This window comes from Tachysurus fulvidraco, chromosome 25 (assembly GCF_022655615.1).
Source record: "Tachysurus fulvidraco isolate hzauxx_2018 chromosome 25, HZAU_PFXX_2.0, whole genome shotgun sequence".
NCBI lineage: Eukaryota > Metazoa > Chordata > Actinopteri > Siluriformes > Bagridae > Tachysurus > Tachysurus fulvidraco.
This window is the reverse complement of record NC_062542.1, coordinates 5,459,303-5,486,817: the sequence shown is the minus strand read 5'-3', so window position 1 is coordinate 5,486,817 and position 27,515 is coordinate 5,459,303. Positions and strand designations below refer to the sequence as shown.

Sequence of the window (27,515 nt, the reverse complement as noted above, 5' to 3'; positions counted from 1 at the left end):
TATTCCAAAATCATCCTGTGTTTTTTGAGTCCTTCCCCAACGTCATACTGAGCTGCACTTCTGAGCATAAGAGCATAGATGGACACATACTGTGTTTGTGTGAAGTCTAACAAAGTAGCAGTAATGAGTTCGAGTCTTTGTCCGTTGTTTGGAGACAGTAAAAGTCAGACATCTACGTATTTGTCACAGAACACCCTTGTTTGCTTTTCTCTTAGACCACACCCACTTTACAATATTTACATTATACTAAATAAAAGATTTTCAACTAGCGGTACATAATTAAGCCATATTTAATTTTTATCGTACACGCCATATAGTTTCCAAAACCAGAGAAGGAATAAAAACTATACCTTCTGTTGAGTTTTTTTTTTTTAATCATTACATTTGGAATTTTTAAACAGAAGGTACTTCATTCATGCACAATGCACATTGATGCTATAACTATAGAGTGTGTTTTTGACTGTCATGCTAGCACAACATGACTGAAATGTACAGTGAAAAGTACATCAGGAGGACTTGATGTTACCATAAAGGTAAAATCTGATACTCAGTCACACAAATAAAGCATTTGGTAGCAAAAAATAATTTTATGTCAGAAGTCACTATCCTTGATAGGCCTCATAAATCATATATCCATATATTATTTACAAAAATCTTTTTTCATGGTCATTGTTGCTTCACGATTCTTTGATACTCTCAGACATCTCGCTGAAACGAACTGTACGTTTTTGTGTTGTACTCTGGTGTCCTATAGAGAATTAGAGCTTGAAAACCACCTCTAATGGTAAATTTCCAGCATATATACGGCATAGATGTTGTTTTATTAGATGAAAGGAACAATAACGCCTCTGATTTGAACCCGTTTTATATAAGAGTCTGGGGTTTTTATTTATTTATTTATTTTTTGCTCACTGGTATCCAGAGCACTTGTGATTAATTTTCTTTCCATTTCTCCATAGGCTCATTGTTTGTTTCTCTCCCTCTCTCTCTCTCTCTCTCTCTCTCTCTCTCTCTCTCTCTCTCTCTCTCTCACTCTCACTCACTCTCTCTCTGTCATTACCTCCCACACATCTCTGATGTACTGGTTTAAAAATAGGTGTGGACAATAACACACCATCTATGTGTAAATGTCAACTTACAGACACTGCAAAAATTTTCATTTTATGTGCAATTTAGTTTATTTGATTAAAAGCAGACAAGGAGAATAAAATTCGTAAGAGGCAGGGTCTCTGATTTTTGAGAAATGCTTCAGAAAACTGAGTCGGGCCGATAATAAACAAAATCAAAACAAAAATCAAAACTAACGTGTAGCCAATGAGCAGAAAGGGGCGTGGCTTGTCAATATGGGCGGAGAGAGTGTTCAGTGTGCGTGTGTGACATTAGCAGAAAGCGGTTTTAACATTGACATGGAGGATAAAAACAAAGAAAGAAAGCGAAGAAAGGTTTACGATAAGGCAAGAAGTAGGACGTGTTAATATAGGATCAGCTTTCCAGCGCTGGAGAGAACTGAAGGAGCAGGAAGTTGGCCACATATTCACAGGTTGGAGTTTCCCGTGTCAATAACTCCTGAGCTAAACGCTGTTACTACACAAATAACACCTCTTTTCTATCGTAGTAATGTAGAGAGGCAGCTACAACCGCGTTTTGTGTAGTAACAGCGTTTAGCTCAGGAGTTTTTGACTCGGGGAAACTCCAAACTGTGAATATGCAGCTGACTTTACTTAAGACGCCGAGGCGCTTTTTTCCTTCTCGATAGGTGAGTAACGTTGGTTTTGCTTTGTTTCACAGAACAAATATAGACCGTCCTTTGCATTATTATGCTTGTGTGTCATTTTTGCTTGTTTGTTTATCTGCAATCATATTGTTCTTCCGCTATGATAAAGACACATTTCTTTCCATTATTTGCCTGGGTTACGTATGTATGTGTGGGCGGAGCTATCAATACAGCGGTGGGACCCGTTTGGGTTAGGGGCGTGTTTGTTTTGGTGATTTCAAATGTCAACATTGGCTTTCAAAAATTGGAGACCCTGCCTTTAAATGTGCTATGGACAAAACATTATGTTCAAATGATTTGCGTATTTGTTGGATTTTAGTTGCCTTTTTTTTTCTAATTTAGATACAAGGTCTAGAGAAGTTACAAGTGTGAACATTATATAGGATGAGCAAACTTTAGCGTTTATGATGTCATAATATTGTGTTTGTAAGAAAAAGGAGAATTTTCAGTGTCGTCTTCTCGTACGTCATACATTTCTGCCATTTGCTTTTTATTATTCACAGCTTGTGTATTGAAACACAGCTTGTGTATTGTATTGGGTTTACTGTGGGGCAAAATAATTAGCTGGCTAACACACAGGAAGTAGCTAGCGGTGGCAGGAGGCAAACACTTGGAGGTAGGATGCAAACGTAGGTTGTTTATTAACAAAGCTCTTAAAATTAGGTACAGCTCAAATTAGGAACACACTACAAAATATGAACAAAAGTGAAATTAAACATAACCTCAGTCAGGCTAAGAACAGGCAAGAAGTACAATACTTTATTTTTGTCATATGTACATTACAGTACAACAAAATTATTTCTTTCCATATCCCAGCTTTGGATGATGGGGTCAGATGTTACAGTGCAGAAAGGGTTAAGGGCCTGGCTCAAGGGCCCAATAGTGGCACCTTGGTGGTGCTGGGGCTTGAATTCTGACCTTTCAGTCAGCAATTGAGCTAACTTTAGCTAACTTTAAAACTTCCGTTTTAACTTAAACACAACGTGCATTTTAAGTCATAATGGAATGTTAGATCAGATCCCAAACAAGTTGAATAGGGATGTTAGCTCAGATCCCAACCTAGTTTTGATGGAATGTTAGATCAGATTCCAAACAAGTTGAATAGAGACATTAGATCAGATCCCAACCGAGTTATAATGGAATGTTAGATCAGATCCCAAACGAGTTCAATAGGGATATCAGATCAGATCCCAACCGAGTTATAATGTAACGTTAGATCAGACCCCAACCCACTTATATGTAAATTGTTAGACCGCAGTCTGTTTTCAAATCCAAACTGGGCAACAACTGAATGTGAGATCAGATCCCAAGCAGTTTATAATTGAACTTCTCTTATGCTGACTTCAAGCCTCATAATTCATTGTTTAAGCACTTCCCAATCAAGCATGGCGCAGGAAGCTCCGCGGCTGATCTTCAAAAAACTGAGAGCATCAGCTTATCTCATCCTCTTCCATCTCCCCCTCCTCTCTTTCCCATGCTACACTTTTTTCTCTGCATTTCTTGCTCTTCTTTTTACCATACCACCCTGCTTTGTAGCTTAGAGTGCGAGAATACTTTGTAAAGAAAAGAAAATCCTCTGAACAGTCGAAAGCTGGAGCTGCATTTATGCTCTGACTTCAACCCTTTCTGTGGGGGTTCAAACCTTGTGGATGCGTGCATCAATAATGTACGCCATTCCACCCTGCGACCGATATAACCTTTTAACACGCGTCTTTACTCATTCACAACGAGCAGCATATAAACGCTGATCCATACTCGAGCAGTTTCCTGAAGTAAGAGGTTATAAAGGGAGAAAGACATGGAAGTTCTTGTTAGCAGTGTTTACATTCTTTATGGATATTTAGCATACCTTGTTAGTTAGTCAGATTCTGCTTCCTTCTCGATCTTTTTATGTTGTTCTTGTCTGTATTTGTGATCGCCAAAGCTCTTTAACAACTCCCGCTTTCTCTCCTCCATATTTCAGATCGGCTCTCTGAAGCGAAACCCTCAGCTCCTGAATTTTCGGAAGCTTCTGTACCGGAGAGAAGAGACACCGGCAACATGTTCAGCACCAAAAGGTCAGGGCCACATCAGTGTTATTGTGTTGTTTCTCGTGGACATATACGTGAACGCAAGAAAGAAAATGTCACAAGCCTTATGGGCAGGCCATTTGGAAAGGCTAATGAAGCAGATTTCAAGGAGTCATAGGATTTATTTTTTGATGTGATTCAGGGTTTGGAAGGAAGACAAAGACATGTTTGCGTTTCAGGTCAGAAAAACAGGCTTTTCCTCAACTGTCTAAGTATGCAGAACTGCCTTTAAATCGTGCGCAGATTTTACATCAGATCCCACGCAGAATTAGCAGAAAAAGATCCAACTACGGGTAAATGTGAATGTTAGATTAGATCAAAATAAGTTGAATAAGGATGATAGATCAGATCCCAGCCAGAGTATGTTGGAAAGTTGGACCACATCCTAACCAGGCAAACAAGGATTTTAGATCAGCTCCCAAACAGGATATATGTGAATGTTAGGTCAGATCCCCAAAAAGCTGGATAAGGATGTTAGATCAGATCCCAATTAAATTATATTAAGATTTTAGATCAGACCCCAAAAAAGGTGAATAAGTATGTTAGATCAGATCCCAGCAAAATTAAACTGAGATGTTAGATAAGAGCCCCAAAAAGTTGAATGAGGATGTTAGATCAGATCCCAATTAAATTATACTATGTTAGATCAGCTCCAAAAAAAAAGTTAAGTAAGAATGTTAGATCAGATCCCCACCAAATTTTTCTGAGATTTTAGATCAGATCCCCTAAAAGCTGGATAAGGATGTTAGATCAGATACCAATGAAATTATACTAAGATTTTAAATCAGACCCCCAAAAAAGGTGAATTAGGATGTTAGATCAGATCCCAACAAAATTAAACTGAGATGTTAGATAAGATCCCCAAAAAGTTGAATGAGGATGTTAGATCAGATCCCAGTTAAATTATACTAAGTTGTTAGATCAGTTCCAAAAAGAGTTGAATAAGAACGTTAGATCAGATCCCCAACAATTTTTTTCTGAGATGTTAGATACTAACCAGGATATAATGTGAATGTTAGATCAGATATAAACTGTTCTATGTGAATTATTAGACCCCAATCTGGTTGCAAATACAAATCAAGCATCAAATAAACATGAGATTAGATTCCAATCAGATAACCGTTGAACACCTCCTATGCTGACTCCTAACCTCAGTCGCATTATTTGTCATGGATTTATGCTGTTTATCCCAAACAACCATGGATCAGGTGTTTTTAATTCTGGTTTAGGTTCAACAAATCAACCATATTCATAAGTCACATTACATACTGTAAGTTCTTTCAGATATGTTTCTTCCTTTGTTTATTTTTTTTTTATTCAAAACCAGTTTTTCAGTATTACTATTTGTACGTTACACTCTCAATCTCCACGCTGCAGCACTAATCTATACCATCTGTTTACTGTGAGAAGGAACAGATGGGTTCCTCAGGAAACATACATGTTAGAATAGACATAAACGCTGTGGCAACATAAAAAACCTGTCCATTATGACAGCCGAACCTGAAACTTTTAATAGCTGAACACAAAGCAGCTCAAGAGTCGTGTTTCTGCTTTCGTTATGGATCGTAGCTACTTTTAAACAGCAACTTAATGGTATATTAAGATATTTAGTCAAATATTGGAACCAAGTTATCGGCTCAATTATTGTTAGCAATCATGAAAATAAGCATTAATAAATAAAGGAACATAATTTCAGGGTATTCAGTAGGTTAATTTAAGTGCTAGCTTTTTAGCTTTTAAATCAGGGATAGAAAATGTGGACCTAAAACAGAAATGTGTTTATTATTTTTTTTTTGTTTGTTTATTTGTTTTTGTTTTTTTTGGTGTCAGATATGAAGTAAATTTAACATAAAAGTTTTTTGAATCGACATGCTAATGTAGCTGTTAGCATTTAATTTGCTACACTTACAGCAATTTTCAAAAGCTGTTCATAATTTTATCTATAAAAAAAGTTTCCTCAAGATAAGAAATGTCTCAAATTTTTTTTTTCTTCTTCTTCATTTTTTTAAGACCTGGATTTATTTTAAAAGTTGCTGGTTAAATTTTTGTTCCATTAGCTCGGCTGTGATATAACAATATATTTAACCATCTCTACATGTTATTACACTGCTACAATATCCATTGCTGATTACTCAGATTATATCATAATGCCAACATTTAAGCATTTTGTTTAGTATCTCTGTGCCAGAAGTTAGCTAGTCGAGATCTAAATCTAGAAGACTGGAGTTTTCACGATTGCTACCGCCAACAAGCAGTTCCTGACTGAACACCTTGTATTAATACTAGTTTGAGCTGGAAAATGAAATATCTTTTTTTTTATGATTTATTTATTAAATCGGTAAATTGGCAACAAATAAAAGCTTGCCATACAGTATGTAGAAATCTTTAGCTGTTTCTAACATGTTCAAAGCTCTAGATTTCTCCATTTGGTGATGATAACAAAGTGATTTTACTTATTTTACATATTTTATTGAATGCAACAAAGACAGATCAAATTTTATTTACTCCTCTGCCCCAACCCCAGAGGCAACATTTGTAAAAATGAATTACCTTGGTGTCAATAATTTTGGCACCTATAATTTCTCTTACTATAAAAGAAATGTAAATAAGTACACATTTTAACATTTCATTTTTTTCACTTAGTTTAATTTTTTTTAAAAAAAAAAAAAACATCGTTGTGGTTTTCTATTATTAATATTGGTTCACACCTCGTGCCCCACTTCATCATGGAGCATTACCGGAGTCGTCCCCTGAGCACACAGACCGCACCTTTAATTAATGCTTCGTCATAAAACTTTAATCAGATCAACAGCTAACAAACCTCTGCTTTCGCTTATATATCGCTGAACCCAGTCTGCAACAAAAATAATAGTGTACATAATAAATCCACTGTTTCCACACACCGCTTTTTATCACCAGACAGAAGGATATTTGTCACCCAGGTTAATTGTTTATGCTCATGTCAGCTATTTAAAATGTTAACGAGAGCAGTGTTAAATTAAATCGCCCATCAGCCTGCTCTCTAAATCTTCTCTTATGTTTAAAAACAAGATTCTCAGAGGTTTGTATAATCTCTACTGGAGATTAGCTCCGCTTCTATCAGACTCGCCAGTGTTTACATCCGGAAATGGCCCAAAACCTGCAAGAGTCCAAGCAGCCTCAAGAACTGAAGTTAGTACCAATTAATTATCTTTTATACCCTCTCGAAAACTCAGAGCGAGACTCGGACGTCTCTTGATGTCCATCTCCGAGCTCACCCGCAGCACCGTATGACCTGTCAGCTCCATGCATGGCTTAGTCATAATGAGGCAACGGCTCACACTGGATCTTCCTGTTCCACATCCTCTGCCCTCAACTCAAGCTATTATCTTAGCAGCAGATGCTAGTTATAACTAGCAGGAAGAGGAAATGTCTAAGCTGAGCTAGAGCTCTGCGTCTGTTAGATCACCTTGCTAGTGTGACAACCATGCTGTCAGGATCTCGGAAGCAGCTGCAACCAGAGAGGCATTGCACTATTAGAGCAGCACTCATTAGCTGCAGGACGAGGCAGTGGGAATTTACTGGTGTGCTACACAGTGCAGGATTATTGACAAATAACAAATACACTGTGTGAATTCTCGAAGAAAGATTTTTCTTTAGTTTTTTGTTTTGTTTTTTTAAATCGCTAAACACTTTTTTCTTGACGTCACCAAGGGCTGTTGTACATGGCGCTGTTGTCTGGTCTGGTCAGAAAACCATCCATACATTTTCCGGTCACTAGAGACTCTACTTATCAATGCTTATGTTTTTTTTCTTCTTTGTTCTATTTTTAAAGCTCTTTATAGTTATAGTTTTTTGCTGATATGAAAAAAATTCGATACCCAGGATCGGAGTCAAGTCAATAGCAAGAAATACATTGGATCAGATATCAGGAAAAAAAAGAAGGGTTTCAATCTGATCAATAAACTGAAAAGATTAGAATTGGATTTGTATTTTTTGAAAGATTTTTCCAATCTGGTTGTATTTATTTTATTTTATTATTATTTTTATATCATTATTATTTTATATATTATTTTTTTATTAATCTATTATTATTATTATTACTATTTTTTTTACATTAATTAATTAATTTTTTGAATGATAATAACCCTGCATTTTTTCTTGTATTTTTTTTAAAGCTCTTTAGTTGAAATAGTGTTTTTTTTCCTAATAATTGGATTTTTGTTATATTTAGCTTAGATTACCATTAAATTTGATTTAAATAAAAATTGGATTTGTTATAATCAGTAAGGTAGAGGAATAAATATTGGTTTAAACTTGGCGATGAGGAAGATGTTTTGGTGTTTGGGGTTTGTTGTAGCTCTGGAGGCTTTGTGTGCGATTAGACAGCATGCGGCGTCAGTTAAACTGGGACATTACATCATATCACATCACATACTGGTGAGCTTCCCAAAAATAGATACATCTCTAAACAAATCCCTGTCACTCCATATATAATATGATAAGTTATTAGAGCTCATGCATTACTAAAAACCTGGGATTTGTTTTCTCTCATAAACAAAACAATCTAGATCAAGAGTTCCAGTCAATAAACAATAGTAATGCTTTCTCATGAACTCTTCTCTAAAATGATTCTAGCTTCAGTGCTTTGGGGATAAAAAGAGACGGAATGATCCAGAAAATGTGCTCTGGAAACTCAGATGCTTGGAGAGAGAAATATTTGCATTTTCTGTTTGATGGACAGCATGAGCCTCAGAAAGAATAAAGACTGTTCGTGTTTCACAGGAAGGAAGTCTGAGCCAGTCATTCACACTTCCATCGATTTTCTGAAGCATTTGTCCTATACGTCAGAGCAGGATGTCTGGAGCCTGGAGCCTATCCCATGGGATTTGAGGCACAAGACCTGGGGACACCCTGTACAGGGACACCCTTGACACAATCACACAGTCAACCATTAATAGATGTCTTTAGATGGGAGAGGAAACCAGAGTACCCCGAAGCATGGGGAGAAGAAGCAAACGCCACAGAGCTTGGAATTGAACCAATAACCAAGGCAGAAATGATAACCACTAAGCCACCATATTTCAGGAGATAGTCATGTATCAGATTTAATAGCCATTTGCCATTTTGATAGCAATTTCTAATAAACTGTTCATCTGGCCAGGCCATTGACTATTTACATGCAGATGGACCACATGGGCAACCTGGAGATTCATGGGATTGGTCAGATTTGCACAGGGAGTCCATGTAGGTGGATTTTGGACTGGTTGGTTTTGCTCTCAAGCCTCCGTCATTGAACACTTGATGGCTTTTCAGGAAGGAATTCACATTATGCTAATGCTCATGTTCCTAAGTTGCTCACAACCCCCTGGATACACATTTCCACTTGACTTTATGGTGTACAGTTATTTATAATCTCACTCTTTGGTGTCACCCGGATGAGGATGAGGTTCCCTATTGAGTCTGGTTCTTCTCAATGTTTCTTCCTCATATCATCTCAGGACGTTTTTTTTTTTTTTTTTGGTCCTCACCACCATCACCTCTGTCCTGCTCATTAAGAATAAATAGAAATTTTTATACATTTGTCTATTGTTAAAAGCTCCATACAAGACAAAATGAATAAAACTGAATTATATGCACCCTGTACTGTAAAATACAGTCAGAGATTGTGTACGCACAAGGAGCTCTTCCTATTTTCCATCTTCATTGTGTAGAACGTGTGAAGAATAAAACGAACAGAAATGCACTCAAGCTTGGTTATTTATGTATGCAGACATGGGAGGAAGTGAGTCTCTGAGGAGCTGCTAAACTTGACTGGCTTTTTAACCCCCTACAATGGCACACCGGTCCAATTAGGGAACGACCTTGACGGCGTCCTTGAAAAGCGGAGAGATGAGATCTTTTATAAAACGCTCTCCTGTCAGTTGTTTTTCACTGGCTCGCTCTCACGCTTGGGTTCCCACTGTGCTTTGAAAGGCCTCAGTGGATACACTGTTAATGGAGAGAAATGGACTTTTGAGAGTGCTTTGGGTGAAAATGACTAGCGAGTATTTCGAAAGCTTACCTTCGGTAATGCACCACTCTAATATAGAACGGAGCTGATTACTGGGCTGTGACATGGCTTTACTGTGTGTGTGTGTGTGTGTGTGTGTGTGTGTGTGTGTGTGTGTGTGTGTGTGTGTGTGTGTGTGCTGTTGCCTGATGTGTTGTGCATTTGGTGACAGTGAAACTATCAAAGATGATCAGTGCATTATATCAATAGAAGTGTGACACGAGTTAAGAATGACATGAGGCAAAGTGTACACTTACCCATGACTCCTGGCTACATCGTCAGTATTCAAACTCACTCGGTGATCTCCCAGTGATCACACAACTCTGGAGCTGCTTTAAGATAAATAAGTAAATAATATGACGTGGAAGTGAAACGTTCTGCTATCCTGAAGACATACAGTATGGATTAGCCTTGCTAGTGCATTTATACCAGCCATTCCTGGTAATGAGAAAGAGAGATAAAAAAACAGATATAGAGAGAGATAGAAAGTGATACAGAGAATGAGAGGAGAGAGAGAGAGAGAGAGAGAGAGAGAGAGAGAGAGAGAGAGAGAGAGACATGGAGAGGAGGAAGGAATATCTCCCAAAGATGGGGGGAGACAAACTCAGAGAGAGAGAGAGAGAGAGAGAGAGAGAGAGAGAGAGAGAGAGAGAGAGAGAGATAGAGCGAGAGAGAGGAGGCCCAAAGATGGGGGGGAGACAAACTCAGAGAGAGAGAGAGAGAGAGACTGAAGGTGAGAAAGACAGAGAAAAAAATACGGATAGACAGATAAAGAGAGAAGCACAAAGAGAAACAAAGAGGAAGAAAGGAAAGATGGAAAGAAAACGAGATAGAGAGTTAGAGAGAAGAAAAAGGAAAGTGATGGGGAAAAGAGTGACAAAGAGAGAGAAAGGAGAAGCAAAGGAGCTAAAAATGAAAGAGGAAGTTGTAAATGAGAGATGGTAAGAAAAGGAGGTGAACAGAAGCATGAGAGAGAGAGAGAGAGAGAGAGAGAGAGAGTATATCAGATGGACAGAGAGAGACAGAAAGTTACAGAAGACAGAGAAAGCGAGTAGAGGGAGGAATAATTATTATTCATATATTTCCAGAGAGACAGAGAGAGTGAGACCGGGAGTGAGACATACAGTACTGTAGGACAAGAAAGGAGGAAGGAGTATCTCCTAGAGAGAGAGAGGGGGACATATGCAGAGATACAGATAGAGAGAAGACAGAGATAGGAAAGCGAGACAGAGAAAGGAGTGTGCTATAATCATGGTTTTATATAATAAAAGGTGAAGTTTTTCCCCCAGTAACTGGTAGTCAGGTAGATGTGAAAGTTTCAGGTTGCATACATGCACATGGCAGATGGCCCACACAGCATGAGCTGCACACAGACAACAAAGATTACCCTGAATAATCAGCAGTCATCAAGCAAATCCTTACATCACTAATCATCGTGGAAGAAAAAGGGAATGTTCCGAATCCGGTTTGGTTAAGTATGACATTGTCATCATTAAACCCCTGAACCCACCCGCCCCCGCCGTCTCCCGACCAACACCATATTTATGAAGAAGAATTAAAGTACGATCACACGCTGTAGCCGGTGGGCGGGTGACCGGACGACCCTGACGTTAGCAGCTCGCTACATAAGGATGTTTTTTTGTTTTTCTCGTTTTCACACCGCTTCTCGTCTCCTGACGCGTGACGGACGTCGGCTACAATGTTTGTTTCTTAAACCGTTTCCTCTCCCGCTGGTTCAACAGTTCGAAGGTCAGCATGGTGCACACCGGGCTGTAGAGGTCAGCGTAAGCATGCTGTATTAATTATACAACCACATGAAGGTGAAGCTTCGCCCGGCTTTAATGAAATTACAGTGTTTGTGATCATTCACAGAAATGTACTGGAAATTTCTATGTATTTATTATTTATTTTTTACTGACGTACATAAACATACGCAATATATTATACAATTTAGTCACGCTGTTTGCTTCTTTTGATCGTCTAAGCCGAGCTCATTATATCCGTCTGGTCGTTATGTCCTAGAGGGAGATGGGATATGACCACATAAAAAGGCAAATGTAACACTTCGAACATCTCCATAACGGCATGGAAAGGATTTTGAACAGGCTGCAAATTAAACAGAGCACTGAGATGGTGTGACCTATATTGAAGTTTCTCTGAGACCAAATTGCCTCAGAGGAGTTTGTGTTTTAGAGAGAGAGAGAGAGAGAGAGAGAGACTGACAGACACAGAGACTGAAGGTGAGAAAGACAGAGAAAAAATACGGATAGACAGATAGAGAGAGAAGCACAAAGAGAGACAAAGAGGAAGAAAAGAAAGATGGAAAGAAAACGAGACCGAGAGTTAGAGAGAAGAAAAAAGAAAGTGATGGGGACAAAGAGTGACAAAGAGAGAGAAAGGAGAAGCAAAGGAGCTAAAAGTGAAAGAGGAAGTTGTAAATGAGAGATGGTAAGAAAAGGAGGCGAACAGAAGCATGAGAGTGAGAGCGAGAACAGAATACGAGAGAGAGAGAGAGAGAGAGAGAGAGAGAGAGAGAGAGAGAGTGATATAGGTGTATGGAGAGCAGCAGTAAATCTGGTACAGACATTTAGTTTAAATGCGATAGGTTGAGCCTTGATGTATTAACAAATCCATCTGTCTCACTTGATCTCAGGTTATATCATGTGTACAGGCCTGTGGCTGAGACTCACGTTTTCTGTGCTACTTCTTAGATGTCAGTTTGTCAAGGATTTTACAAGAAGCTTAATCTCTGACTCCACAGTGAGCTCTGTACGTTGCTGGAGGTTCAGCCAAAGCGACCGCCATCTTTCACTGTTTACCTTTAAATGCTTTTAACCTGTCCTGTTGAACTGTTTGCTTTTCTGACTGTGTGGTTTTTTTTCCCTCAGTGAGAAATGCTTTTAGGAAGACAACAATAACAGGGGTCTTATCTTTATTAAAGCAATGCTTGAGTGGATAAGTCAGTCTCATGCCTAAGTATTTTAGGACGGAGGAAAGACAGATAGATGACATATAAAAAGAAGCGAGAATTGAGAATTAGCATAATGTTATACAAAATTGTTGCATTGTTGTTGTATTTTTTGTATTTTTTGTAACTCGTGGTCGAAATTTCTGATACGACATTATACCCTTCCTCCATCTGTAAGTTTAAAATAGTTACTGAAATAAAAAAAAAAATTCTGCTTTTCTTAGACTATTGCAGAGGCGGTTATTGGCCGGTCAATTTTTTTTTTTTTCCACTTGAGTCACTATATGCAAACTCGACAGCGAGAAGCACTTCCATATGCCAAGAATTACTGTGGCAAGTGTTCTAGTGTCCTGGGGTTAGCACCTCACATATGGCAATTTCCCATTTAATTTCTTTTAGATTGCTCTACGTGGTACAGTAGCTGTTTCCAAGGTCAGTTGAAGGTCAAACGACTCCAGAAAAGGAAAGTCTGCTATGTTTTCCAGATCTCGTGGCAATCCGATTGATGTTTGAGAAGATGAGGTTCTCACATTTATTACACAATGACATAAGGAATGTGTTTTTCTTGTGCTACAGCACATCGTAGTCATTTAGCTGTGTATGGAAATGAGTTTGTCACGCGTATAATTGGTTTTGTGAAAGAAAGGCTTTTCAAGGGAAGCAGTCAATCCTGCAGAAATGTTTCTTTTCATCCCCGGAATAACAAATCGCAGCCGATGGAACTGATTACGAGTCACTAAATAACTTGGTGTCAAACTACAAGGAAGCCAGTACCAATCTTTAATATGCTTTAGTACATTTTTTTTAATGAAGATTTAAAAAAAAAAACAATTACATTTTATCCTGTCATCCGGAGGTAACATGAACATTCTGATTTGTTGCTTGTATCTATTTAAACCGGTGGATTCACTCAGTGGATTTTTTTGGATTGAAATTGCAGTGTACAGGACGAATCGGTATGTTTAAAGCAACTAATGAAAGATGCAACGTTATTTATCTGGGAAATGCATCCAGTAAGTAATTATAATCAGGGAGGTTATAGGGCTAGAATTTTGAAGGATCAGGTTTTTGAGCCTGGTTTATCAGAAAAGGAATGACTCTTGTGAGTGTAACGTACACTTACACTTAAGAGTTTGTTAGAAAAAAATGCACACCTTGGTCATTCTTGTAGTTTCCCAATCCATCATGATTCACTTTATTTTCACTGTGCAGTTTACACAATAAAAAGCAGTTAGCTTCTTACCAGCGATGTTGTGAGCTCAGTGAGGTTGATTGTGTCATGGTTGTTCGTGCCAGATTAGCTGGTTTTTGTTTTTTTTTTACTACTGATCTCCTAGGATATTTTTATGCATACACAGTCTCTAGAGCAGGGGTATTCAATTAAAATTCAAAGAGGTCCAGTTACTAAAATTTCCTCCCAGCAAAGGTCCGAATCTTATATGGTCACTTAAAATAGTGTACCCTCATGTTAATAAAATCAATAACGCAAATAAATTTCTATATAATTTATTGTTAAATTTCAAGTGTTTTCAAAGTCTGAACTTGTATGGCACTTGAATGGAAAACAATCCTGTGGTTCTCTTTACTACATGTCAAGTAACAGACAACAGACACTGAATTTCTTCTGAATAAAATAAATAAAAAGTGCAAACACAGCTTTGAGCAGCCTGAACTTAGGGCCTATATTTCATGTAATGTAAAACATTCAGAATCTTTTGAATAAAATAAAAGTGATTTTAATATTTAAGAAAAAAAATTAAACCAAAGACTTTTGAGCTGCCCCTTTTTTAAACATTAACTACATTAATAACACAGGAACCTTTAGGCAAAAGAACATTTCAGGTAAAATAGAACAGGGCAGAATTTACTGAATAAAAGAAAAGTGCAGAGCTTTGAGCAGCTCCCTTTTTCCTCTCTCCTTTCCACCTCTCCTTACTCCCTTTCCATCTTCCGTTCCTAGTGAGAGAAATGGACATGTAACTGTCCTGCCAGCAGATTGAATCTTAATTGTCCTGCCAGCATAATTAGATGCATTACTGCCACCTTCTGCTCTGAAGTATGGAACAGAAACAGTCTGTTTTTGGCTTGGCTTTTGATGACGCTCCTGTCGTAATAACTAGATTAACTGCGCATGAACGAAAGATTTATCTTTTTATTAATATCAAAGAGCTTATAATCTTATAATATTAGATTATAATAAGGAGATTCTTAATATGATAATATTAGAATTTTAACGGGTCCGGGCAGACCCGTCACTCGGTCCGGATCCGGACCGCGGTCCGCCATTTGGTGATGCCCGCTCTATAGTTTACATGGAGTTCTTCAGAAGAGGAGGGAAGACTAGCTCTTTACAATAAAAACAATAATGTCACCTGCATGGTGAGCAGAAAAGCATCTCAGACCTTACAACAGGGACAGTGGTGGCTCAAGGTTAAGGCTCTGGGTTTGGAAGTTTGGAAGTTCGGAGTTCACTGCCAAGCTGCCACTGCTGGGCCCTTGTGCAAGGCTTTCAATTCAATTGACTTTGAATGTCAAATCTGTTTCTGAGGATATGCTGTGATACCAGAAGTCTCCATCAGGTGCCTCTGTTATTAATCAAGAACATGGGGCATAATGGGATCACAGAATCTGGGGTTGAAAATAATCACCTGATCTTTCTCCGACTGCCCAGTTCATCTTAAACTGTTCTGTGAATGTATGTGAGGATTTTATTCAAATATGCAGAAATATTTATTACCCTGCTTATTATTCCCTGTGGCTCCACTTCTTGTTATCCCTATCCTAACACCTTCCTAGACTTCCCAAAGTTCAGACTCAGTTGTAGGTCTTGTTTAGTGAGAATGTCTTTTTAGTTTTTAATAAAGGAGTTCAATGAGCTCACATCTCCAGGGTCCAGTTTGATCCTGAGCTCTGTTGGCTGTACATGTGGAGTTTTACATGTTCTCTCCACATGGGTTTCCTCAGGGTTCTTCAGCTTTCTCCCACCTCTCAAAACATGTCAGCAGGTAGACATGGCTAGGCTAAATTGCCCCTGGATGTGCATGGTGTCCAATTCAATTTGAGTCTTATGGTCTCAAATTGAATGGGTCTAGGTCTATATTCGGTAAGCTAACTTGTATATAAATTACAAGGTCCAAGCTTGTGTCCAAGGTCCTCGTCATTGCCATAAAATCACTTAATAAACATGACATGACTCAATAAACATGACATCACCTCTCTGACTTTTATGACTGTATCTGTTAAGACAGACCTGCAATGCTCATAATACTCAAACAGACAAAGGCTGTACTTTCCACTCAGTGATTTTACATGCGCCGTTCAATTGCTTGTTCGTGGTTTGTGTATTATGGACTAATTATGTGCACAGCAAAGACAACAGATCCCGCTAGGAGAACCTGTGGGGTGCCATAAGAGAATTAATAACGTCTCCTGGGAGAAAATAAAAAAAGGATTAAGATCTTTCAATAAATTGTGATTTGTTTAGAGGCATAATGGGGGCTATATTCACTGTTTACAAAGAAATAAACTCAGACTTTGTTATAAATCATGCGTATAGCTACAAATATTTCACACTTTATAAAGTATACATCAGCACTAAAAACTACAGTATATCATGCATGTATTTTCTACCTCCCACAGGCTACATATAGGCTTAACATGGAAAGCATTGAAGTGAGCCTAAATGCATCCTGACAGTGCAGCCCACCGGTCTGTCACACTCTCCATGTTACGTAGGCCACCATGACCTCTCTCCACTTAACTGAATCTGCACTATATAATATAAGAATATACAGTATGCCACCGTATATAATATAGGAGTAAACAGTATGCTGCAGTACCTAATATAAGAGTATACAGTATGCTGCAGTATATAATAAGACAATACAGTATGTCACTATACATAAGATAATAGATAGCAGTATGCCACAGTATATAATATAGGAGTATACAGTATGCCACTATATATAATATAAGACTATACAGTATGTCACAGTATATAAATATAATGTTACTATATATAATGAGTATGCAGTATGTAACTATATAATATAAGAGTATACAGTATGTCACAGTATATAATATAGGAGTATACAGTATGTAACTATATAATATAAGAGTATACAGTATGCCACAGTATGCAATATAAGAGTATGCAGTATGCCACAGTATGCAATATAAGAGTATACAGTATGCCACAGTATATAATATAAGAGTATACAGTATGTAACTATATAATATAAGAGTATACAGTATGTCACAGTATATAATATAAGAGTATACAGTATGTAACTATATAATATAAGACTATACAGTATGTCACAGTATATAAATATAATGTTACTATATATAATATAAGAGTATACAGTATGTAACTATATAATATAAGAGTATACAGTATGCCACAGTATATAATATAAGAGTATACAGTATGCCACAGTATATAATATAAGAATATACAGTATGTAACTATATAATATAAGAATATGCAGTATGCCACAGTATATAATATAAGTATACAGTGTGATGCAGTAGATCCAGACACACTAAACCAGACGTTTAGTCATTCTTTGCTTTTTTTTCCCTCTAAACCTCTTTCTCCCAGTTCGTGGGCATGAAAGGTTTAGTACTTTATATCTCACCACCAGCCTCTTAATGAAAAAAGGAAGGTGGCATATTGCTTTTCATCACCTAGTTGAGCTTTCATATAAAGTGCTCCCTTAGAGTCAGCAAAATCTGGGGTGTGGCATTGCATCAAACTCAATTCTACACACACACACACACACACACACAGTGCAACACACACACATACACACAGTGCAACACACACACACACACGCACACGCACACACACACACACACACACACACACACACACACACACACACACACACACTCACACACACACACACACACAGTGCTATGGCAATGCCAGAAATGAAATTGCAGCATCCATATTTGATGTGGAGTGCTAGCTCATACCTGGACAGCTCCAAGCCTTTGTCTCTCTCTCTCTCTCTCTCTCTCTCTCTCTCTCTCTCTCTCTCTCTCTCTCTCTCTCTCTCTCTCTCTCTCTCTTTCTCTCTACACACACACACACACTCTATAGAGTGTACATTTCGACCACTCAGGTCAAGGTGTGCATTGTTATGAGAATGGAGTTCACTTTGCTACATGAGAAATTGCTTCCATTTGCCCGACACTCGTTTTAGGACCAATTCTGGGATTGTTTGTAACAATTGGTTTTACAAAAATATTTTGTGTGTGCCAGAGGAGGCAGATTCCATTTTTCCTTTTTCCATTTTCCAATTTTTCCGTTTTCACACCACAGTCACCGGTCACGTTGTTTCACACAAACAATTTCTGATCAAGATAACAGCTTAGGGAAGAAAGCACTGATTCATTTAGTGTCTTCTGTTCTGTTGAGTATATAGATTTTTATAGTAACGTCTATTATTAGATCATTTAAACTTGTCCTCTGGCATCTTCTCTGTTTTGGTGGTGACGTGACAGCTCAGTAGCTTCATGAGCATTTTGTCAGATTTTATCTGATTACAAACTGAATATTAATAGTTCCAGGTTTGTTTTGCTTGTAAATATCATGGTATCAAAAATTCATGGTACAAAATTCTTGGAACAGCGCACTTAGTTGGCAAGATTTGAGACATCTTTATGCAGACTGACTTTTTTTTAGCACAGCCTTTATTAAACTTGCGCCTTCCAATACCACAATCTTTGCAGGCAGGCGGCCAAGGAAATGTTAGAAAGGAGCCGAAAAATAAAAACACACAACAAAATAGATAGGATATCATATTAAGTAGAGATTTCAGTGTATTATTATAAAGAAAAAGGCTATTTTGGACAAAAGCTGACTTTTTTTTTCTCAACTCAAATTTGATCTTAATTGTTCCTCTAATCAAACCTCAAACCTGGCACAGATAATCATTCTTGTTCTAAGATGTTCACCTGACTTGAAGATCCATTCCTGTTCATGTTGTATATCTGTAATACTTGTTCATTGCTACTGCAAAAAAAAAAAAAAACTTCTGTAATCATGTACACTGATGCAGGGGTGTTTATGACTTTTATCTTACTATATTTAAGGTGTGATGGAGATGTGAAGGATGGTGTGAGCTAAAGAACTCCATTACAGATCACCTACATCAAACGCTCAGGGCTTTAAGGAGTTCATTTCATCTCTCAAAGATTCAAAATTCTAATTAAAATATTAAAAATTTAATTATTATAATTAATAATGGCTCCCTTTCACGTGATTGTTGTTTTGCTTTTACTTTTTTTACTGCATATTTAATTTAGTTTGTGTTTTTAAACCATCTGTCAAAGTTCCAACTATTTTAGCACTTTCTCTAAGCCTTACGAATAGAAAAAGGAAGTTATTTAGATTTAAACATGTTAACTGGTGACGTACACCGATACGAAGCGGAGTTAATATAATTATCTCTAAGTTTATTTTCCAATTACGGCACATCCTGAAGCGATCTAACAAGTTAATAGTAATTTAACCAAATGTTTACACTGGAGACTCGTTCCATAAATGAGGAATCTGCTCCTTCTGATTGATGTGATTTGAGATATTAAACCATGCTGTAGTTTACAGAAGCTATTCGCTAGTCGAATCACAGAACAAACACCCCTAAACATATTAATAATAAATAAAACATCACACAAATAGAGTTTGTTAGGCTTCTTGACATAATGGGGACATGATAGGTGAACAGTTCCTCCAGGCGTGGCCATGGACACTCATCCTCCGCTATGTCGTCGTCATTTCTGCTTTCTTTACATTCATCATCGTTGCTGTCTTGAATCTCCATGTGTCCCAAAGTCTCAGTCAATCACTTCTTCACTGTACGGTCGCGGTCATCTCACGTAAATCTGCGCCGGCAGGAGTTTCGTTTTTCGGTTCAAATCCCAGGCTTTTCATTGGTTTGTTAAGATGAGATAGTTTTATTGGCTACCAAAATGCCGTCAGTGGTCGAGATATTAATTCAAATCGCAGGCGTACTCAGTAATGATTTGTGATTTAAAAAGTAACAAAGTTTATTACTTAGCTTAATTTGTACTTGATTACAAGTAAAATTACAGATTTGCAAATAATCGACAGATTAACTTAATTACAGTAACGTGAGTGGTTGTAATACGTAACATCCACCACTGGCTGTTATAGTATAGTGTCCTTCTCAGTTAAAGTACAGTAGGCGTGACATTGGGAGGCTGTAACACCACATTCATGGTGGTTGGTGCAGGAGATCCCACTATTCCAGTTTTGTAGTGTTCACTTACAGTACTACCATTTTGTTCGAGCAGGTTGTCCTAAGCTTTAATAGAACAGATGGAGCAATCTGTCATTTGTAATTCCGTATACACTGATTTTATTCAACTCTCTATTGGATCTTGGATGCTTGATCCCGGATGCCTGATATGTTTATGTAGAAAGTAGCAGTGATGGATCATTCTTAGGGCCAGATGTGGAAGAACTCCAGTACATATTAGTACATATTATTGCATAAATCACAGCACCATACATTTTAAACAATATTAAAGAACTAATTAGCTAATTTTGAGAGATCATTGACCAGCTTGAGTTGTTTGTTGCACCTGGTGTTCAGAACTGTGAACTGCAACAAGCACTTCTATAATAGAGGCCCATTGGGGCAGAAATCAGGGTGCCCCACGCATGAGGAAGGAACATCTGACCGGACAGTTAATGTGGTAGTTGCCAGGGTTGATGTTTTTACACCAAATTTGGATGTTAAATCGAATCTGGTTCCATAAAGTACACGTGCAGGCAGTGTGTCTATGATGTATGATGTGCAGAAGCATTTCTGTTAATAAGATATCTCACAAACATCGGGAAAGAGGAATCTTGAATGGACACAGAGGCAACCAATCAAGTCTAGACCACATTGGAAGTATTGATGTCAGTGGAGCAGACTTAGACAAGACATAGCGTGCTTGACCGGAGTCACAGCTAGGTCATAGTACAGTGAACAAACTTATTATAACACACCACAGAGATTATCCTGTCAGCTACATGCCTTGATTTGGCCAGTTAGCATTCAGCCACTTGGGATAGAGAGGATGTGGATGACTGAGCAGGAAAATTGTTTCCATGTGTGTTACAATGCCGGGTGTAGTATTTTTCAGTTCTCTTCTGTTTGGACAGATATAATACATATATAATCGTTATATAATTATTCATACAATTATTGTTTATAATTTTTCTAATATCTTCGCACATAATTCTAAAGTGTGAGCAAAGATCATCTTTCTTATTTTTGTCGCCGCCACATATTTTCAGAAACGTTCTTTAGTAATGAAAACAAAGCCAAAGATCGTTTAAATAAATTTGACTTCTCTAGAGGTTCTGCTTTAACTGCAGGTTTGTGTGAAAGAAGCCATCACCCAACATCATGTCATTTTGCTTTTAACCACAATGTGGTCTTTTAAATGCTCCGACTATAATTAAAAATATCTTCCATGATATCTTCAGCCAAAATCGGCACGATATGTAATTAGCTTTTTTCTCTCTCACGGCGAATTCCTGTCACACACAACAATGAAACAAAATCAATATTATTAACATCAAAATGCCAAAGATGCCTTCAGCATTTGTAACACATACTGGTTTCTCTAGATGATGGTACAATTTTTTTTTATTGTACTGCCACTGGTGAAGTTGTTATATGGAGAATAAATAAAACCATACTGTTTGAAACAGAATTTAAATAAAACCACAAAGTAATGCATTATTGATTATTATTTCTCAAATAATTAACCCCTTTCCAAAAATGGTTTAGCCCATTGTCTGTTGTTTATGTAATTGAGTGTAATGACTCTAGTTGAGGTGAAGTACTTCAGCACATTTGTTGTACAGGCTACTTAACCCATCTATCTACTTTTTCTACTCATTCATTCATTCATTTTCTACCGCTTTTCCGAACTTCTGGGGTCACGGGGAGTCTGTGTCTATCTCAGGCGTCATCGGGCATCAAGGCAGGATACACACTGGGCAGAGTGCCAACACATCGCAGGGCACACACACACTCTCATTCACTCTCACACACACACACACACACACACACACACACACACACACACACACACACTATGGACAAGAGTGTGCCAAGGAAAGAGTGTTTCCAGAGATGCCAATCAACCTACCATGCATGTCTTTGGACCGGGGGAGGAAACCGGAGTACCCCGAGGAAACCCCCGAGGCACGGGGAGAACATGCAAACTCCGCACACACAAGGTGGAGGCGGGAATCGAACCCCCAACCCTGGAGGTGTGAGGCAAATGTGCTAACCAATAAGCCCTTTTCTACTCATCATCTACTTATTCTAATAACAGTAAAGGCTTTCGCGTTACCTTAAGTAATTCCTGTTCTATAATTAAATATGGTGCATGCAACAGATCAAAGACAGCTGATCACGAAAAGCTAGCTAGGAAGCCAATATGTCAAGCTTCAACCAAAAGTCTGATTACCTTATAGCTCCAGTCACAGGCCTAGGTGTGTTCAGGACTCTGATTGTGAGTTGGTCCCCAAATTTTCAAATTGCCCCTAGGTGTGAATAAGTGTGTGAATATGTGTGTGAATGGTGCCCTGTATCCCATCCAAAAACCACCACTTTGTGCCAAATGTTTTTGGGATTGGGTTCAGATTCATCATGACCAGGATGAAAGAATAAATGGACTAACAGACAACCTGACGGACAGAAGGATAAGTGATCGGAAGAACAGATATATAAATAAATGGAAAGCTGAATGGATGGATGGACAACAGGATGAATGCTAGGATGGATGATAAGATGGACAGATAGTGGAAATGATAAATGGATGGATGGAAGGGTAAGTGGATGGGTAGACTAATGGATGGAAAGATGTAATGATAATGTGTGGAAGGACATAAATGGTTGGAAGGACATAAGGATCAATGGATGGATGGGTGGATGGACGGATGGATAAGCAGAGGGGTGGATTGACTGATCAATTGATGGACAGAAGGAAGGATGGATGGATGGATGGATGGATGGGTGATAAAGGAGTGGATGTTAGGGTAAATGAATGGAAGTACATAAGGATAAATGGATGGATGGATAAATGGGTGGAAGGGACATATGGTTAAATAGATGGATGGATGGATGAATGGACGGACGGACAGACAGAGGGATGGACGGATGGATAAGCAATGTTGTGGATTGACTGATGGATGGATGGAAGGATAAACAGAGAGATTGATGGATCCCCAGTGTGAAATATAGGCTCAGAATAAGTGTAACCTTGTGTAGGAACTTGATTAACGAATAAACCAGTGACCTGTGAACAAGCATGTGAAAGTCCTACATCAAATATTTTTTTTAAATATCTAAATGTTAATTAAAATGTTTTTTTTTATTTACTCATCTTCTTTCCCTGAGGTGAGTTATAACTAGTTTAAAATGCAGCTGCTCATTTTTCTTCTCTGACTGATTTCTGTTTGATTAATTGTACCTTGTTTTCCACACGCTACAGCTGAGCGCACATATAATTTTTCACTATAAATCTTTTACATGTTGTTGTAAAATTTTATTAAAATACCACACATGGGTTTTATTATTATTTTTTTTTTATCACACAGGCTCTTTTTCTCTATATAAGTCGATCGTTCGACTTGCTAGACTGTTTCTTTGGGTCAAGTCAGTAGGATGTTGTAGGTTTGGTTCTAACCAATCGAACGCATCTGGATCTGTCAGATCTGTATGATATTGAGATGTGAGCTTCAGCATATGATGTACAATTATTTCCTGAATCCAGTTCTCCGTGGTGGAAAATGACTGCAGGCCATCGTAGACTCTGTGTCACTTTCTATATGTCTTAATTTCATTTAGTCCAAACCGATTTGCATAACCACACAGAAATAATGGCTGAACGCTATTCAAGCATGATTGTTAGTAGAGCAGAAGTCTGACATTTCAAAGCAAACATGGGCTTTGAAATGGGCAAACATGGGTTATGTAATATACAGGCCCAAGCCTCAGGACAATGTTGGGACAATAATTAATTCGGAAGGTCAGTTTACAAGGCTTCGCATCCAGCATACTGTACACTCAACAGAGCTCAGGGCTGGATTTATTTTTATCTGCATGTGTTTCCAGTCAAAGCAAGTTAGTGTTAACTCTGAGAAGAGGTGGAGGTGGAGGTGTAGTGGGTTTGTGTTATTGTGACAAAAGGTGTCTTCAGTCAGACTGTCAATGTCAGTCATTCACGTTGTCTCTCTGTTAGTCTGTCCTGCAGTCAGACAGACCGTAAGTCAGTCCTTCAGTCAGACAGTATATAAGTCAGTCCAGCAGTCAGGCAGTCCATTAGTCAGACAGTCCATAAGTCAGTCCAGCAGTCAGACAGTCCATAAGTCAGTCTAGCAGTCAGACAGTCCATAAGTCAGTCCAGCAGTCAGACAGTCCATAAGTCAGTCCAGCAGTCAGACAGTCCATAAGTCAGTCTAGCAGTCAGACAGTCCATTAGTCAGTCCAGCAGTCAGACAGTCCATTAGTCAGTCCAGCAGTCAGACAGTCCATAAGTCAGTACACTAGTCTGTCCATAAGTCAGTCCAGCAGTCAGACAGTCCATAAGTCAGTCCAGCAGTCAGACAGTCCATTAGTCAGTCCAGCAGTCAGACAGTCTATAAGTCAGTCCAGCAGTCAGACAGTTCATAAGTCAGTCTAGCAGTCAGACAGTCCATTAGTTAGTCTAGCAGTCAGACAGTCCATAAGTCAGTCCAGCAGTCAGACAGTCCATAAGTCAGTCCAGCAGTCAGACAGTCCATTAGTCAGTCCAGCAGTCAGACAGTCCATAAGTCAGTCCAGCAGTCAGACAGTTCATAAGTCAGTCCACTAGTCAGCCCATAAGTCAGTCCAGCAGTCAGACAGTCCATAAGTCAGTCCAGCAGTCAGACAGTCCATAAGTCAGTCTAGCAGTCAGACAGTCCTTTAGTTAGTCTAGCAGTCAGACAGTCCATAAGTCAGTCCAGCAGTCACAGTCCATTAGTCAGTCCAGCAGTCAGACAGTCCATTTGTCAGTCCAGCAGTCAGACAGTCCATGTCAGTCCAGCAGTCAGACAGTCCATAAGTCAGTCCAGCAGTCAGACAGTCCATTAGTCAGTCCAGCAGTCAGACAGTCCATTAGTCAGTCCAGCAGTCAGACAGTCCATAAGTCAGTCTAGCAGTCAGACAGTCCATTAGTCAGGCTAGCAGTCAGACAGTTAGTCAGTCAGTCCAGCAGTCAGACAGTCCATAAGTCAGTCTAGCAGTCAGACAGTCCTTTAGTTAGTCTAGCAGTCAGACAGTCCATAAGTCAGTCCAGCAGTCAGACAGTCCATTAGTCAGTCCAGCAGTCAGACAGTCCATTAGTCAGTCCAGCAGTCAGACAGTCCATTAGTCAGTCCAGCAGTCAGACAGTCCATAAGTCAGTCCAGCAGTCAGACAGTCCATTAGTCAGTCCAGCAGTCAGACAGTCCATAAGTCAGTCTAGCAGTCAGACAGTCCATAAGTCAGTCTAGCAGTCAGACAGTCCATTAGTCAGGCTAGCAGTCAGACAGTTAGTCAGTCAGTCCAGCAGTCAGACAGTCCATAAGTCAGTCTAGCAGTCAGACAGTCCATTAGTCAGTCTAGCAGTCAGACAGTCCTTTAGTTAGTCTAGCAGTCAGACAGTCCATAAGTCAGTCCAGCAGTCAGACAGTCCATTAGTCAGTCCAGCAGTCAAACAGTCCATTAGTCAGTCCAGCAGTCAGACAGTCTATAAGTCAGTCCAGCAGTCAGACAGTTCATAAGTCAGTCCACTAGTCAGCCCATAAGTCAGTCCAGCAGTCAGACAGTCCATAAGTCAGTCCAACAGTCAGACCGTCCATTAGTCAGTCCAGCAGTCAGACAGTCCATAAGTCAGTCCAGCAGTCAGACAGTCCATAAGTCAGTCTAGCAGTCAGACAGTCCTTTAGTTAGTCTAGCAGTCAGACAGTCCATAAGTCAGTCCAGCAGTCAGACAGTCCATTAGTCAGTCCAGCAGTCAGACAGTCCATTAGTCAGTCCAGCAGTCAGACAGTCCATGTCAGTCCAGCAGTCAGACAGTCCATAAGTCAGTCCAGCAGTCAGACAGTCCATAAGTCAGTCCAGCAGTCAGACAGTCCATAAGTCAGTCCAGCAGTCAGACAGTCCATAAGTCAGTCCAGCAGTCAGACAGTCCATAAGTCAGTCTAGCAGTCAGACAGTCCATAAGTCAGTCTAGCAGTCAGACAGTCCATTAGTCAGGCTAGCAGTCAGACAGTTAGTCAGTCAGTCCAGCAGTCAGACAGTCCATAAGTCAGTCTAGCAGTCAGACAGTCCTTTAGTTAGTCTAGCAGTCAGACAGTCCATAAGTCAGTCCAGAAGTCAGACAGTCCATTAGTCAGTCCAGCAGTCAGACAGTCCATTAGTCAGTCCAGCAGTCAGACAGTCCATTAGTCAGTCCAGCAGTCAGACAGTCCATGTCAGTCCAGCAGTCAGACAGTCCATAAGTCAGTCCAGCAGTCAGACAGTCCATTAGTCAGTCCAGCAGTCAGACAGTCCATAAGTCAGTCTAGCAGTCAGACAGTCCATAAGTCAGTCTAGCAGTCAGACAGTCCATTAGTCAGGCTAGCAGTCAGACAGTCCATTAGTCAGTCTAGCAGTCAGACAGTCCATTAGTCAGTCTAGCAGTCAGACAGTCCATAAGTCAGTCCAGCAGTCAGACAGTCCATTAGTCAGTCCAGCAGTCAGACAGTCCATAAGTCAGTCCAGCAGTCAGACAGTCCATTAGTCAGTCCAGCAGTCAGACAGTCCATAAGTCAGTCCACTAGTCAGTCCATAAGTCAGTCCAGCAGTCAGACAGTCCATAAGTCAGTCCAGCAGTCAGACAGTCCATTAGTTAGTCTAGCAGTCAGACAGTCCATAAGTCATATTTAACATTTAATTGTATTTGCACTCATTTCATGAACATTTACAAGTTCGATGACTGATGCGTAAACACGTGCATTACTGTAGCTCTAGTTTTTATTCCACTCCGCTTTTTAACTGTTTTATTTTAGTCTTTTAACAAAAATATCTTATACATTTTGTCAATATTTCGTCATGCCATAGTCAATCATTCACTAAAATGGCATCTAATTGTAGTCGAAAATAACGTGTTGGTTAACAAGAAATCTCAAGATGTAACCATACATTCAAACATTAATTATTCATGTAAACATGTGGCAGCATTAAACAAATGTGTTGTTACAACTTGACTATCTCGTATAGATGTAGACTCCGGTTGTGATATTGCATTAATTTTGTGCATTAAGGTATAGGATGTGTTTAGGTGAGCAAATTAACCCTTTTTACCAGTACACTGCTGTTCTATTCTGTCAATGGAATGGAAATCAACTTACTGTATGAGACATTGGTATAAACAAATAAAATATTTTATCTCTGTGTGTCTGATATAAAATAAGTTCAATATCAGTGTTTTAAAGATGGAAGCATTTGTGTGGAAAAAACAGACATTTGCAAATATTTTGCTCCAAATAGACAATAAAAACAGAAATACTTTTGAGGAAAGCTACAAATTCTTAAAGCCCTGAGTGTCTTGGGCTTATACGCTCATGTTCACAACCAAACAGGCATT

At 38.9% G+C, this 27,515-nt stretch overlaps 1 protein-coding gene across 3 annotated transcripts in view; it reads left to right on the top strand.

Moving 5' to 3' along the window:
* oxr1a (oxidation resistance 1a) overlaps positions 1-27,515 on the top strand; it is a 149,169-nt gene that overhangs the window by 12,870 nt on the left and 108,784 nt on the right. For all 3 annotated transcript variants that reach the window (XM_027171351.2, XM_027171361.2, XM_027171433.2), the window contains exon 2: positions 3,738-3,831. In XM_027171351.2, coding sequence (XP_027027152.1) covers positions 3,815-3,831 — 17 coding nt within the window. In that variant the 5' untranslated portion in view covers positions 3,738-3,814. The remainder of the gene's footprint in view (positions 1-3,737; positions 3,832-27,515) is intronic.